We start from the raw sequence: 15,319 nt of genomic DNA on the forward strand, positions 1-15,319 counted from the left end.
GCGCAGCCCCGCTGGACGCCGACTGGAGCGCCGCGTCCCTCGGCCAGCCCCGCCCCTGAACTCCTCCGGCCCCTCCCGCGCGCATCCCCTCGGGCCCCGCCCTCCTCCCGGAACCGCCCTCCGACCCGTCCCGTTCCCTCGCACCGTCCTTAGGCCCCGCCCACTCTCGTCCCGGCCCCTCCCCTCCCCATTCCCTCAGGCCCCGCCCACCCGCCCGGCCCCGCCCCTCCCCATTCCCTCAGGCCCCGCCCATCCCGTCCCCCCGTTCCCTCAGGCCCCGCCCACCCGTCCCTCAGGCCCCGCCCACTCGTCCCGGCCCCGCCCTCCTCCAGGCCCTCTTCCCGGTCCCGTCCCGGCCCCCTCGAGAGCTGGGTGAGCCGCGCCGCAGCCATGGTGCAGGCCTGGTACATGGACGAGTCCGCGGACGACCCGCGGCTGCCGCACCGCCCCGAGCCCGACCGCGCGGTGGGCCTGGAGCAGCTGCGCGGGCTCGGCGTGCTCTACTGGAAGGTACGGAGGGCGCTCCCGACGCCTGGCGCCCTGCGCATGCTCGCACGGAGGCGGGCGGCCGGGACCCGGGCTGCAGAGGTGCGGGCTCCCTGGCGCGGAGCATCCGGGGCTCTGACCAGGGCTCCGGGTGCAGCCCTGGCACGACCGGGCTCGGACTTGGGGACGGTAGTGCCGGATCCGCGGAGCTCCCGGGGGCTGGGGTCCCTGGTTCAGGTGGACCCCCCTCGGCTGACGTCAGCTCTGCAAAGCTAGTGCACCTGCTGCGGGCGCCGTTTCCCACTCGGGAGGGCCAGGCTAGATCATGGCCATGGCCGGGGGCGACTGGATCGAATCTTGGACTTGTTTTGCTTCAGCTAATCCGTATTCAGTCATGTGATCCAGACTGACAGCAAGCCGAGGCCTACACCCAGCCACCCTTCCCGTGGGGGAGCCATATGGCACTGAGGGTAGGGTTAGGATGCACATGGGATGAAGGAGATAAAGTAACAGTGACTTGTGCATGCAGTGAATCTTGGGACGTCCTCCCGGAAGGCAGGTTCAGAAAATGGTGTTAGCAGGATCTAAGGGTGGTGACTCATGCAGGCCCAGGTGAAAGGTCCCTGGTTTCAACACAAGCGACCTTGAGGCGACTGAAACGCAACAGGCAGTCATGGCTGTGACCTGGACCTTAGAGGTGCACCGTACATCGGAGCTGAGAAAGGCCAGGCCTCCAGAATGAGTGATGGGTCACCCCCACCCCAGTACTGGGGGTTGAACCCAGGGGAACTCTACCACTGAGGCACATCCGCAACAGTGTGTACGCTTTATTTTGAAATAGGGCTTTACCAAGTTGCTGAGGCTGACCTCAAACTGGGGAACCTGCTGCCTCAGTCGCCCAAGTCACAGGTGTTACTGGCATGCTCTCCCACGCCGGCCAGAATTAGTGACTTTTAATGCTGGCTGAAAGCAGGCAGCTACAGGCAAGCGAAGCCAGAGGGTCCTGGCGGGTCCTGGGACTGGAGGAGCCCGGCTCTGATATACTAGTGGCAGGGCCAGTTTCTTTTCCTTAAAGGCCAAGTACGTTAATTCTTAGACTGATTTGATTTTGGGGGGCCAGGACAGAGTACTGAACTTCCTGGAAAGTACCAACTTCAGACCGGTCAAGTGCTTTACGGTTTCTGTTGTGATAGGAAAATAGGTTTTGATGTAGAGAAACATCTCATCTATCCACAGTCCAAAGCAGAAGGGTCAGACCACTGCTCGAGGAGTTTGGTTGTGTGACAGTTAAAAACCAGAATGAGGTGTCAGGTTGCCTTCTCAGTGTGTCTGGAGAGTAAGACTCACGTTCAGAGGTGCCCCTTGGTTCACTCCTTGGGCAGCCAGGATCTCCTCCTCACAGTCCTGCTCTGCTGAACCAGCACAGGGCCATTGAAATGCTGTTTCTTGCTGCGTGCTTCTGGTGCCTGGTGCCCGCGTACATGCTTTCTTAGCGGCTGAAATAGATCTGTGGCATCAGAAGATGAAATTCGTTAAAGGTCTTTACTTTTATTTCTTCAGTAGTGGGGCCTGAACCCAGGGCTGCTCTGCCACTGAACCACATCCCCAGCCCTTTCTTAGTTTTATCTTGAGACAGGTTCTTAATAAATTTCTGAGACCAGTTTGAAACTTGTGATTCTCCTGCCCTAGCCTCCAGTTTCTGGAATTACAGGTGTGTTCCACCATGCACTGCAAAATGTGTTAAAGAAGGAATTGGGGGCTGGGGTTGTGACTCAGTGGTAGAGCTCTCGCCTAGCACATGTGAGACCCTGGGTTCGATCCTCAGCACTGTATAAAAATAAAATAAAGGTATTGTGTCTACCTACAACTAAAAAAATTAAAAAAAAATTTAAAAAGAGAACTATTTAGCTTTTATTCCAGATTCGGGTGTCCAGGCTGTCTGCATTCTATGAAACACAGTCAACTGTCTGTGTCTGTAGGTTTTGCATCATAGGCTCAATCAACTGCGGATTGACAATATTAACCCGCAAAATTTCATCTGCAATGAATCTGTACAGACTTGTCATCACTGCAGAATACAGTATAACAACTATTTACATAGCATTTACATTGTGTCAGGTACTACAAGTAATCCAGAGTTGATTTAAAATACATGGAAGGATTATACTCCAGTTACATATGATCTATCAAAATTTATAAATGCATTCTGCTGTCATGTGCAACAAATTAGAACAAATAAAAAAACTTAGAAACTACGGTGAAGGTTGGGTGCAGGATATATGCAGATCCTGCACTGTTTTATGTAAGGATCTGGGGCAGCTGTGGATTTTGGCACGTCTGTGGGTGTCCCGAGGACAAGAGGACTGCAGGTGATAGCCCCCTGGTGTTGGCAGAGCGGTGGGCTTCATAAGGTGGGGACAAGAAACAGCCATAGGAGAATGAGCTCTTGGCTCGTGTCAGGTTACTTCAGGCTCCTGTTTTTGTGAGGGTTAAAGGAGAGGGCAGGTTCTTAGTAGCTGATGCAGGTAGACTGGTGTCTCATGTTTCCAGGAGAAACAGGTTTGTTTTGGGATCTCTCTGCTTTTTGTTTGATTATACAACACTTAACATCAGTGACTCTGTTGGTTTGTCTGGTCTGTTGCCTGAGTGCAGAGCTGAATTCAAAGCAGTGGAACCCTCTGCAGCATGTGATGGTGCACCCTGTAATCCCAGCAATTTCGGAGGCTGAGGCAGGAGGATCATGAGTTCAAAGGCAAAAAAAACCCTAAAAAACCAGCCAGTCAATGAGACAAACACAAAACCAAAAGCAGTGCCCCTGTAATTTTGCTTGATAGCAGGAACAGGTTTTCTTTTTTCCTGTTTGTTAATGGGGATTAGAGTAGTAAACCGGTGTACCGCACACGCAGCTGCAGGTTAGGCCGTTTTAGTTTGGAACAGTGTCCAGTTGGGGCGCGGTCAGCGTTCAGGAGGAGAATGTTTCTACCTGCTCCTATTAACATGACCTACTTTTCGTTTAAATTTGTTAGCTGGATGCTGACAAATATGAGAACGATCCAGAATTAGAAAAGATCCGGAGAGAGAGAAACTATTCCTGGATGGACATCATCACCATATGCAAAGATAAGCTTCCCAACTACGAGGAGAAGGTAAGGCCGGGCCGCTCCTCCTCGGAACCCAGGCTTCTTCCTCTTCCCGTGACTGTCCTAGCTTCGTGTCCTGGTGGGAGGGGCTGGACGGCGCGCAGGCTGCTGCTTCTGTTGGTCTGGTAGACCGAGTGGGGAGGCGGTGGCGGGAACCCAGGCTCCCCGGCTCCGACGGTCCAGATGCCCGGTGCTGGTGTGTCTCCCCCTCCCTCCCCTGGGCCTGCACGGGTCAGCGCTCTCGCTGACCTCGCGGAGGACCCTGGTCTCATCGATTTTCTCCCTGCTTCAGTTTTTACTTTATCGATTCTTCCCTGGTCTTTGCCTCCTCCTGTGTACTTTGGGTTTAGTTTGCTCCTTTTTCTAATTTCCGGAGGTGGAAGCTGAGGTGGCTGGTTTGGGTCTTTTCTTCTTTTCAACGTGGGTGTTTAGTGCTGCCAACTTACCCTCGTGATGACTCTAGTGGTATCAGACAGACTTTGGTATGTTGTGAGTTAATTTTTACTCAGTTAACATTTCCTGTCCGATTTTGTCTTTGACTCATGAGGATTTTTTTGTTCTTTCTCTTTTTCTGTACTAGGGATTGAACCCAGGGTTGCTCTACCATTGAGCTACATACCAAGCCCTTTTTATTTTGAGAGAGTCTTGCCAAGTTACTGAGTCTTGCCTTGAATTTGCGATCCTTCTCTCTCAGCCTCCTGAGCAGCTGGGACTACACACATGTGCCACCGTGCCTGGCTGTTTCATTTTTTAAAGATGTATGTTAGTTTCCAATTATTTGATGCTTTTCCTAAAGATATTCTTTTGTTTCTAATTTGATTCCATGTAGGTAGAGGTTTATGTGACTTGATGTTTTGTAAGTTGTTGAGGTTTGTTTTGGTGCAGAATGTGGTCTCTGCGTTGGAGGGGTCGCCTGTGAGGTCTGTCAGTCAGGCAGCTGACGGTGCCGTCAGACCTGAGTGTCCTAGCTGGTGGCCCGCCTGGGGTCTGCCGTCCTGATGGTGGGCTGTCGAAATACCCGGTGGTGGTGGACTCCTGCCTCGCCTTCGTCAGTCCCCGGTGTGATGCCGTGTGGGAGGCGTGGGTTCTGGAGGTTGTCCCGTCCTCTGCAGGAAGGCCATCTCTGGTGAAGAGGTGAACATGCTGCCCAGCCTTCTCTGGATGAGCGTTAACAGGAGCACCCTCCTCCGCCCCCTTACGTTCAACCCGTGTGTGTTCTTGTGGACAGCAGGTAATTTTGTTTTATTGTTGTGGTACTGGGGATTCAGCCCAAGGGGCGCTTTACCACTGAGCTGCATGCCCAACACTTTCTGTTTTGAGACGGGGTCTTATGAAGTTGCCGAGGGTCTTGCTGGGTTGCCGAGGCTGGCTTCCCACTTGCGATCCTCCTGCCTCAGCCAAGTTGCTAGGATTACAGGCGTGCACCACCGTGCCCAGCTTCAACGGATAATTGTGTTTGTTAGCTCTCATTCTGACAGTTTGTCTTCTAATTGGTGTATTTGAATAACTCACATTAAAATTGATCATTAATATAATTGAAATACCTGCCATGTCTGTGACCGTTTTCTATTTTCTCTAGTTGTGCTTTTTAAATATTCCACCTTTTTCCTGCCTTCTCTGGTTTTGACCGAGTGATCTTCATGATTCTGTTTCTCTTAGCGTATCATTTCAGACAGCGTTTCAGTGGTCGCCTCAGGGTTTGTGAGCCACGTTCTTCCCGGACTCTGTCCCAGTTCCTCCCTTCTGTCACCCTCATGGTTCAGATTATATACTAGGTCACTGAAGAGCATCAAAGGTACTTTGTCTTTATTTCCTCTCCTTTATATAGATCTGAGTTTCAGATCTATGTGACTTTCCTTTAGTTTCAAGAACATCTTTAACATTTCTTGCCAAGCAAGTCTACTGGTGATAAGTTCCCTCAGGTTTTGCTTGCCTGAGAAAGTTCTCCTTCACTTTGTTTTGGTTCTGGGATTGAACCCAGGGCCTCAAGCATGCTAGGAAAGTGTTCTAGCCAGGTGTGGTAGCACGCACCTGTGATCCCGGCCACTCGGGAGGCCAAGGCAGGAGGATTGCAAGCTCAAGGCCAGGCTGGGCATCTTAGCGCGACCCTCTCAAAATAAAAAGTAGAAAAGGCTGGGGATGTAGCTCAGTGGTAGAGCGCCCCTGTATCCAGTCCCCAGTACAGGAAAGAAAGAACGTGCTCTCCCTCTGAGCTACCTCCGTGGCCCCTGCCCTTCCCTTTCCGGGGAGGGTTCGCGCGGCGTGTGGTGTTGGCGGCCGTCCTTGCCGCCTGCGTGGTTTCTGGGGAGAAGCCTGGTGTGCTTCTGCCGCCTTCCTCCCTGGCTTGGGTGCATTTCCTCTGGTTCGTCCAGCTTTGCTCTGTGCCCTCAGTTTCACGCTGTTGTGACGGCACGGGCCTCAGGGTGGGCGTTGGGCTGGCTGGTTTGCTGCTGTCCATTTCCTGGTCTCTGCGGCTCGGTGTCTGCCATTCACGTGGGGACATGCTTGGTCCTCATTATTTCAAATTCCGTCGGCTTCTTTTTCCTCGCACACTTACCGGACGGCGCGCCCTTCCTGACGTCCTGGTTTGCGGCTGTCCTGGCTTCTTCCTGCCCCACCATCGTTCTCTTTGCACTGCAGGGTGGAGCGACAGCTGACGGGCCTCCAGCCGCTCGGCTCGTGGCCCCCTGCAGGCGTCTGTTGCTGCTGCAGACCTTGGCTCTCTGGGTCCCTTTAGATCTGAGCTTGCCATCTGTCCGCCCGGTTGCCTGTGCCGGCCCTGCACTTTTCACACGAGCCCCGAGCACATCAGGCATGTGGTTCCAAGGCCCTAAGTGTGCGTCACTCCCAGTCAGCTTCTGATGCCTGCTCGTCTCTGCAGGGCCGACTTCTCACCTACAGCCTTGGCGTTTGGTTTGACCAGCTGTGCTGCTGCTGTGACAAGAGCCTGGGTACACAGGTCAACAGTGCCGGGGGTGTGAAGAGCCGGCCGTGCAGTGCCGGGGGTGTCAGCTGGTCTTGGTTTTCCGCCCTTTCTCTAGAGCTCAGCCTGGCGGGTTCTCCTGGGTCCAGTTCTCTGATGGCTGAGGAAGAGACGGGCTTTCAGTTTTTTGGGCTTTGTTCTTGCCCTAGGGAGAGGAGTGAGCACCGGAAAGCAGAAGCCTGGTCCTTGACTTGCCAGGCTCCTTCTGAACCCCAGACCTGGTTGAGTGGTGAGAGACCCGCCGATGGCGCTGCCCTTGCTCCCCACTCCTGTCCCTGTCCCCTGTTCCCTAAAGCCACACTGTCAGTTCTATTCTTGCTTACACAGCGAATCGTCTTTAAAGCAGTTGCTAGGAGCGAGCCTCCACAGTGCCCGTGGTCGCCCCGGCCATGCCTCTCGCTCCCAGTCTGTGACCGCGCTTCCGCCTCTCCCTGCCCCTCTTGCCTGAGGACTTGCTGTGGCATCTTGGCATGCCGTCTCTTGGCGAGAGTCCCTTCAGCTTTTCTTTGTGGCACTGTGGGTTGAGCCAGGGGTGCTGTCCCGCTGAGCTGCATCCCAGCCTTTTAAGTTCTGTGTTGAGACAGGGCCTGGCTGAGTTGCCCAGGCAGGACTCGCGCTTGCCGTCCTCCGCCTCAGCCTCTCCAGTTGCTGGGATCATAGGTGTGGCCAGAGCACCTGGCCCTTCTTTCAGCTTTTGTGTTCTAACTTCAGTTTTTTGTTTTAAGTTTTTTTTTATTATATTTTAACAACTTTACGTTCACCTGCAGAGGTTTCCAGACTCCTGCCCCACCAGAGTGGCACGTTTGTGACAGCCGATGGGCCTACACGGACAGGTCATGGCCATTGGCTGTCCACACTGACCTCGGCTTTCTTGCTTGTGGTGAACATGGTGGACAAGACAGTTGGATAAGGGCAGGTCCGTGGCCAGCTTCACGCAGGTGGTGGCACAGTCCCCCGAGTCCTCCACTCTCTGCCTGGGCACCCGACCGGCCTCTGGCAGCTCTGGTCCTTTCACCGTCTCTACCGTTCACTTTCCAGGTCACAGCAGTTCACCTGCTGGGATCGTGGGTAACAGCCTTCAGCCTGGTCCTCGCTGGGGACGGCCCTCGGCCTGCTCCTCACGTAGAAATGTGCATTCCATTTCCACGTGCTGAGTGGTAGTCCACTGTCTGAATGGACCATGGTTCACTCGTCCATTTGTCTTCTGAAGGACATCTTGGTTCTTCCGTTTTGGCAGTTATGGAGAAAGGTGTAAAACCTGCGTTCAGCAATGGACAGCTTACAGATCGCACCTTTGCTTTCTCACCTAAGATCATGTCAAAGCCAAGGTTATCTAGATACTCCCTGTTGAGACTTTTATAGCTTTGTATTTTACGCCTGGGCCTGTGATCCCTTTGGAGTTAATTTTTGTGAAAGTTGTGAGGTCTGTTTAGATTTTTTCCGCATGTGGATATCCAGTTGTTCCAGCACCGTCTGCTGAGAAGGCTCGTTTCCCTAGTGTGTTGCCATTCCTCGTTTGCCACAGGTCAGCTCACTGGATTTATGTCCCTCTGTTCCTGGGCTCTGTTGTGCTCCATCGATCCTCCGTCCACTCTTCTGTGAATACTAAACTGCATTGCTCATCATAACTTTCTATAGTAAGTCTTGATGTTGGCTCCAGCTTTGTTCCATTCCTTCGTTATCCTCTTCGTTATTATTGGTCCTTTGCCTCTTTGTTAAACTTTAGGAGCAGTGTGCTATTATCTACAAAATAGCTGGCTGGATTTTTGATTGGCATTGCAGTGAACCTGCAGATGCTGCTGGGAAGATCGTCCTTCTTGATGTTGGGTCTTTCTGTCCGTGAGCATGGGCTGTGTCTCCACTGACTTAGTTCCTCCTTGATTTCTTTCATCGGAGTTCGAGGCTCTCCTCGTGTGTATCTGCACTGATTTGCATCTGTGCTTCGCGTTGCTGTTTGAGGTGGTGCTAAAGTAGATGCTGGTCTTGATTCCAGATCCTCCTGTTCGTGGCTGGCGTGCAGCAGAGGTCGGCCTTTGTGTGTCGACCTTGCTGTGCTGGCTGCACCCTTGCTGCCATTGCTTATTAATTCCAGGAGGTTTTTTTCCTGTCAATTCTTGTGGATTTTGCCGAGATGATTACATCTGCTGTGAACAGCCCGTCAGCATGTTTCGTTTCCCTGTCCTGTCGTCTTGCATTGGCTAGGACGTCTAGTCTGCGCTGACCTGGGCTGTGCCCCCTAAGGGGAACACGATGGCAGGCTGGCAGAGGGGACTGCAGCTGGGTGTTTCCCATCTCGACTGTCCTGCCCAGGCTGCTGTAACAAAGTGCCACACAGTGGTGAGCGCTGGACAGGTGCTCAGACGGTCAGGTTGGGGCGCCGGCCTTCCCGCACTCCCTCCAGGATGCCCACTGGCAAGCTGGGGAGCTGCGCTCTCCTCCCCAGCCTGTGGGCCCTGATGGCCTCCTGTGGCTCTGCCAGCTGGTCCTGCGGGCAGCCTTCCTTGGCGTCTGCCTGGTTTCCCTGCTCCTCTCCCTGCTAGAAGCAGGAGGGGAATTTCCCCAGGGTGGCAGTGGGGACCTAATTGAGCCCTCGTCACTTGGCGGTTGGGGCCACTGTGCTGGTCCCTGAAGGCTCCTGCCTGGTGGTGCTGTGGAGTCGTGTCCTGCTCTCCGCCTGGTCAGTCTGGGGTGGCCGCTCCCGCTCGCGGCTCTGGCTGTTGTGCAGAGTGGTGGCTGTGGAGTTTGATCAGCACTTCCGAGTGGGCGTGGGTGGGTGGTGGTGGGCGGTGGGCGGCGGCTGCCCGGCTCCTGGGACACATGGCAGGCGAGCAGTGGCACCCATCCCGCCAGGATGGAGAGCCCAGAACAGGACACTAGGCACGTCCTGCGGTCCAGCCGCTCTGGGGATTGCAGTGTGCAGGCGTGGCAGAGGCCACTCCAGACTCAGGCGCCTGCTTTGCCCGCCCCCGTCCCTCGTGGCGTTGGTCCCTCGAGAGCCCCGCCCCGGTCACAGCAGTGTCTCACTGGTTCTGCAGCTTCAGCTTCTGTGGGTCTCAGTATCCGCATCACGATGCTCAGGGAGATGGCCACCTCCTCTGTGAGCGCTCCTGGTCAGCGTGGTCCCTAGTGCTGCGGGAGGACGGGTGTGGAGCTGCACGTCTCGTGGCAGTCTTACTGTGTGGCACTGGGCCCATGACCTACCCTCTCTGCGCCTCCAGTCCCTCATCTGTAGACGGGGATGACAAGGAGTACCTGGCTGGTGGGTCATGGGACTCAGCGAGTTGTGTGTGAAGACTGGGGTCGTGCCTGGCACGCGGAGCTGCGTGAGTGCACGTGGTCACTGGCAGGTGCCCCTTGGGGCTCCTGGCCGAGCAGGGGCCACACCCGCTCACGTTGGCCCGCTGACTCACTGAGCTCTCCCTCCGCCTAGATCCAGCTGTTCTACCAGGAGCACCTGCACCTGGACGAGGAGATCCGCTACGTCCTGGAGGGCAGCGGGTACTTCGATGTCAGGGACAGGGAGGACCGGTGGATCCGCATCTTCATGGAGAAGGGAGACATGATCACTCTCCCCGCCGGCATCTACCACCGCTTCACGCTGGACGAGAAGGTAGGCTCTGCGGCCTTGGCTGGCATCCGGCCTGTGCTGGGCGTCAGAGCTGGCCAGGTGCTGCCCATCGTGTTCCTGCCAGCCTGCTGCTGAGACTGACGCTGGACCCTGGGTGGCACCGCTCACGGCCTGGGAGCGGCCTGGCCTGGCCGTGTGTGGAGCAGTGCACAACCCTGGCGTGCTGCCTGGACAGCGTCGCCCGCTGCTGGGGAGGCGGATGGCCCGCGGGCTGCCCTTCACTGAGAGGTTTTCAGCTGCGGTTCTCACTGGTTCTAGGGCCGTGGCCGGGAGGCACCTGTGGGTGGGTACTCTGCCACTTTTGGATTTTGACGGTCGAAACACAGCTATTAGGTTTGCCGGTAAGTATAGAAGTAAGCAGCCCCTGCCTGCTCAGGATGTGATTGGCTTGAACCTGAGGGTCAGTATGATTTTTGAATAGACAGCGATGCCTCTGGCTTAGGATCCCGACGCACGCAAGGAGACGTGTGTGGAAGGCTCTGCCTGACGCCTGCTCCCGGCCCGTTCCCTCCCTGCGGGCGGCCGTGGTACATTCTGGAAAGTCTCTTTAGAGGCTCTGTCGGGCTCCAGGGGATGTGGCTGGGCTCTTCCTCCCCAGGCGCAGAGGTCACAGGCTGCCCACAGAGCCGCGTCTGCTCTTTTCCACTGGAGGTGAGGGATGGGGATCATCTTATCCTGGAGGTTTGTGTGGCTCACGGCGGCACAGCCTCCGTGGTCGGGCCAGCCCCGGGCTCGGCAGTTCTTCACTCCACGAGTGACGGGCGTATACTGTTTCCACTTCTGTGTAACTAGTGTGGAAGCAGTGACGCTGTGCCTCTGTGAAACAGTGACGCTGTGCCTCTGTGAAACAGTGACGCTGTGCCTCTGTGAAACAGTGACGCTGTGCCTCTGTGAAACAGTGACGCTCTGCCTCTGTGAAACAGTGACGCTCTGCCTCTGTGAAACAGTGACGCTGTGCCTCTGTGAAACAGTGACGCTGTGCCTCTGTGAAACAGTGACGCTCTGCCTCTGTGCAACAGTGACGCTGTGCCTCTGTGAAACAGTGACGCTGTGCCTCTGTGAAACAGTGACGCTCTGCCTCTGTGAAACAGTGACGCTCTGCCTCTGTGCAACAGTGACGCTGTGCCTCTGAAACAGTGACGCTCTGCCTCTGTGAAACAGTGACGCTCTGCCTCTGTGAAACAGTGACGCTCTGCCTCTGTGAAACAGTGACGCTGTGCCTCTGAAACAGTGACGCTCTGCCTCTGTGAAACAGTGACGCTCTGCCTCTGTGAAACAGTGACGCTCTGCCTCTGTGCAACAGTGACGCTGTGCCTCTGTGAAACAGTGACGCTGTGCCTCTGTGAAACAGTGACGCTCTGCCTCTGTGCAACAGTGACGCTGTGCCTCTGTGAAACAGTGACACTCTGCCTCTGTGAAACAGTGATGCTCTGCCTCTGTGAAGCAGTGACGCTCTGCCTCTGTGAAACAGTGACGCTCTGCCTCTGTGCAACAGTGACGCTGTGCCTCTGTGAAACAGTGACGCTGTGCCTCTGTGAAACAGTGACGCTGTGCCTCTGTGAAACAGTGACGCTGTGCCTCTGTGAAACAGTGACGCTGTGCCTCTGTGAAACAGTGACGCTCTGCCTCTGTGCAACAGTGACGCTGTGCCTCTGTGAAACAGTGACGCTGTGCCTCTGTGAAACAGTGACGCTCTGCCTCTGTGCAACAGTGACGCTGTGCCTCTGTGAAACAGTGACGCTGTGCCTCTGTGAAACAGTGACGCTCTGCCTCTGTGAAACAGTGACGCTGTGCCTCTGTGAAACAGTGACGCTGTGCCTCTGTGAAACAGTGACGCTGTGCCTCTGTGAAACAGTGACGCTCTGCCTCTGTGCAACAGTGACGCTCTGCCTCTGTGAAACAGTGACGCTGTGCCTCTGTGAAACAGTGACGCTGTGCCTCTGTGAAACAGTGACGCTGTGCCTCTGTGAAACAGTGACGCTCTGCCTCTGTGCAACAGTGACGCTGTGCCTCTGTGAAACAGTGACGCTGTGCCTCTGTGAAACAGTGACGCTCTGCCTCTGTGCAACAGTGACGCTGTGCCTCTGTGAAACAGTGACGCTGTGCCTCTGTGAAACAGTGACGCTCTGCCTCTGTGAAACAGTGACGCTGTGCCTCTGTGAAACAGTGACGCTCTGCCTCTGTGCAACAGTGACGCTGTGCCTCTGTGAAACAGTGACGCTCTGCCTCTGTGAAACAGTGACGCTGTGCCTCTGAAACAGTGACGCTCTGCCTCTGTGAAGCAGTGACGCTCTGCCTCTGTGAAACAGTGACGCTCTGCCTCTGTGAAACAGTGACGCTGTGCCTCTGTGAAACAGTGACGCTCTGCCTCTGTGAAACAGTGACGCTGTGCCTCTGAAACAGTGACGCTCTGCCTCTGTGAAACAGTGACGCTCTGCCTCTGTGAAACAGTGACGCTGTGCCTCTGTGAAACAGTGACGCTCTGCCTCTGTGAAACAGTGACGCTGTGCCTCTGTGAAACAGTGACGCTGTGCCTCTGTGAAACAGTGACGCTGTGCCTCTGTGAAACAGTGACGCTCTGCCTCTGTGCAACAGTGACGCTCTGCCTCTGTGAAACAGTGACGCTGTGCCTCTGTGAAACAGTGACGCTCTGCCTCTGTGAAACAGTGACGCTGTGCCTCTGTGAAACAGTGACGCTCTGCCTCTGTGCAACAGTGACGCTGTGCCTCTGTGAAACAGTGACGCTCTGCCTCTGTGAAACAGTGACGCTGTGCCTCTGAAACAGTGACGCTCTGCCTCTGTGAAGCAGTGACGCTCTGCCTCTGTGAAACAGTGACGCTCTGCCTCTGTGAAACAGTGACGCTGTGCCTCTGTGAAACAGTGACGCTCTGCCTCTGTGAAACAGTGACGCTGTGCCTCTGTGAAACAGTGACGCTGTGCCTCTGTGAAACAGTGACGCTGTGCCTCTGTGAAACAGTGACGCTCTGCCTCTGTGCAACAGTGACGCTGTGCCTCTGTGAAACAGTGACGCTGTGCCTCTGTGAAACAGTGACGCTCTGCCTCTGTGAAACAGTGACGCTGTGCCTCTGTGAAACAGTGACGCTCTGCCTCTGTGCAACAGTGACGCTGTGCCTCTGTGAAACAGTGACGCTCTGCCTCTGTGAAACAGTGACGCTGTGCCTCTGAAACAGTGACGCTCTGCCTCTGTGAAGCAGTGACGCTCTGCCTCTGAAACAGTGACGCTGTGCCTCTGAAACAGTGACGCTGTGCCTCTGTGAAACAGTGACGCTCTGCCTCTGTGAAACAGTGACGCTGTGCCTCTGTGAAACAGTGACGCTGTGCCTCTATGAAACAGTGACGCTGTGCCTCTGTGAAACAGTGATGCTCTGCCTCTGTGAAACAGTGACGCTGTGCCTCTGTGAAACAGTGACGCTGTGCCTCTGTGAAAGTGACGCTCTGCCTCTGTGAAACAGTGACGCTCTGCCTCTGTGAAACAGTGACGCTCTGCCTCTGTGAAACAGTGACGCTCTGCCTCTGTGAAACAGTGACGCTGTGCCTCTGTGAAACAGTGACGCTCTGCCTCTGTGAAACAGTGACGCTGTGCCTCTGTGAAACAGTGACGCTCTGCCTCTGTGAAACAGTGACGCTCTGCCTCTGTGAAACAGTGACGCTGTGCCTCTGTGAAACAGTGACGCTGTGCCTCTGTGAAACAGTGACGCTGTGCCTCTGTGAAACAGTGACGCTCTGCCTCTGAAACAGTGACGCTCTGCCTCTGTGAAACAGTGACGCTCTGCCTCTGTGAAACAGTGACGCTGTGCCTCTGTGAAACAGTGACGCTGTGCCTCTGTGGCTGCGCTGAGGTGAGCGCGCCTGCTGGGCAGAGGGGCCCTGGGACCGCCGACCCTGCCTTCGCCAGGTGGTTTCCAGGGTGGATGGTGGTGCCAGCGGACCTCTGCCCCGTCGGCAGCACGGGGCCCGTGCTGGCTCTTGGGAAGGCTGAACCCACGGGGCAGAGACAAGGGACGGTGCTAGTGTCCACCACTGACCTGTTTCTGAGCGTGTAGAAGCTGAGTTTCAGCTGCAGATGCTTCCACCTGCCACCGGGCCCCTCAGCGTCAGGCAGCCACCGAGGCAGAGGGTCCAGTGTGGCAGAGGCGTCTTGTTAACACGGGAGCGAGTGGCGAGTCGTCAAGGGTGACGCGTGTGTCTGTCTGCCTTCTAGAACTACGTGAAGGCCATGCGGCTGTTCGTGGGAGAGCCCGTGTGGACCGCCTACAACCGGCCAGCCGACCACTTCCCCGCCCGGGAGCAGTACGTGAGGTTCCTGGCTCAGACGGCCTAGGCCGGAGCGGCTGCCTGCAGGACCTGGCGTGCCTGCGCTGTGTGGTGGACTCGGGCTGGCTTTCCGTAGCAGACCGTCTGGTCAGCGCGTTTGTGATGGAAGGAGCTGGGAGCCTGGTGCTCAGGAGGACGTGGGCGGAGCGTCGGGGCCCGGCTCCCCCTGCTCCACGGCTGGTGTGCAGGCATCAGCTCCTGGAGGGTCGCTGCCCATGGTCAGCTGAGGCCAGCCAGCCTGGGCCCCGTGCACAGGAGCAGTCCTAGAGACAGGCCACTGAGGGAGGTGCGGCACTGCCCGCCTGGGGCACCCGGGCTGCGGAGACTCAGGCTGGGTGTGCTCTGGGCTGCCTGTGTCTCCTGTTCAGAATAAAGTGCCTTAACTCTGCTGGAGCTTGGAGTTCCTCACTGGTGTGCACGTGGTTCGCCTGGTTCATGGCCGTCCATTCGAATTCTTGGTAAGATTGTAGGTGTATCTGGCTAATTTATTTATCATCCGTGTTAGTGTCTTTTCAATGCAGGGTTTCTGGGTTCCTTCACAGTCAAGTTTGAAGAGAAGTGGTCTATTATCTTCACTCAGTAATTCTGGGGTCAGGGCGTAGCTCGGTGCAGGAGCGCCTGCCGGGCATGGGAGGCCTTGGGTTTGGCCCCGGCTTCCACCCACACGCCAGTTCTGAGAGCCGAGCTGCTGTTCCTGGTTTGTCCTGATCACAGAGACACACGGTCCCGTCTTGAGGTGAGGTGAGG

At 55.8% G+C, this 15,319-nt stretch overlaps 1 protein-coding gene across 1 annotated transcript; it reads left to right on the plus strand.

Moving 5' to 3' along the window:
• The first annotated feature begins 326 nt into the window (after positions 1-326).
• Adi1 (acireductone dioxygenase 1) lies at positions 327-14,979 on the plus strand. The gene is made up of 4 exons (XM_047523151.1): positions 327-510; positions 3,513-3,632; positions 10,040-10,219; positions 14,460-14,979. Exons 1-4 carry the CDS (start codon positions 391-393, stop codon positions 14,577-14,579), a joined length of 540 nt encoding a protein of 179 aa, XP_047379107.1. The 5' UTR covers positions 327-390; the 3' UTR covers positions 14,580-14,979.
• Positions 14,980-15,319: the final 340 nt, after the last annotated feature.

The sequence above is a fragment of the Sciurus carolinensis genome, chromosome 13 (genome assembly GCF_902686445.1).
Source record: "Sciurus carolinensis chromosome 13, mSciCar1.2, whole genome shotgun sequence".
NCBI classification, from domain to species: domain Eukaryota; kingdom Metazoa; phylum Chordata; class Mammalia; order Rodentia; family Sciuridae; genus Sciurus; species Sciurus carolinensis.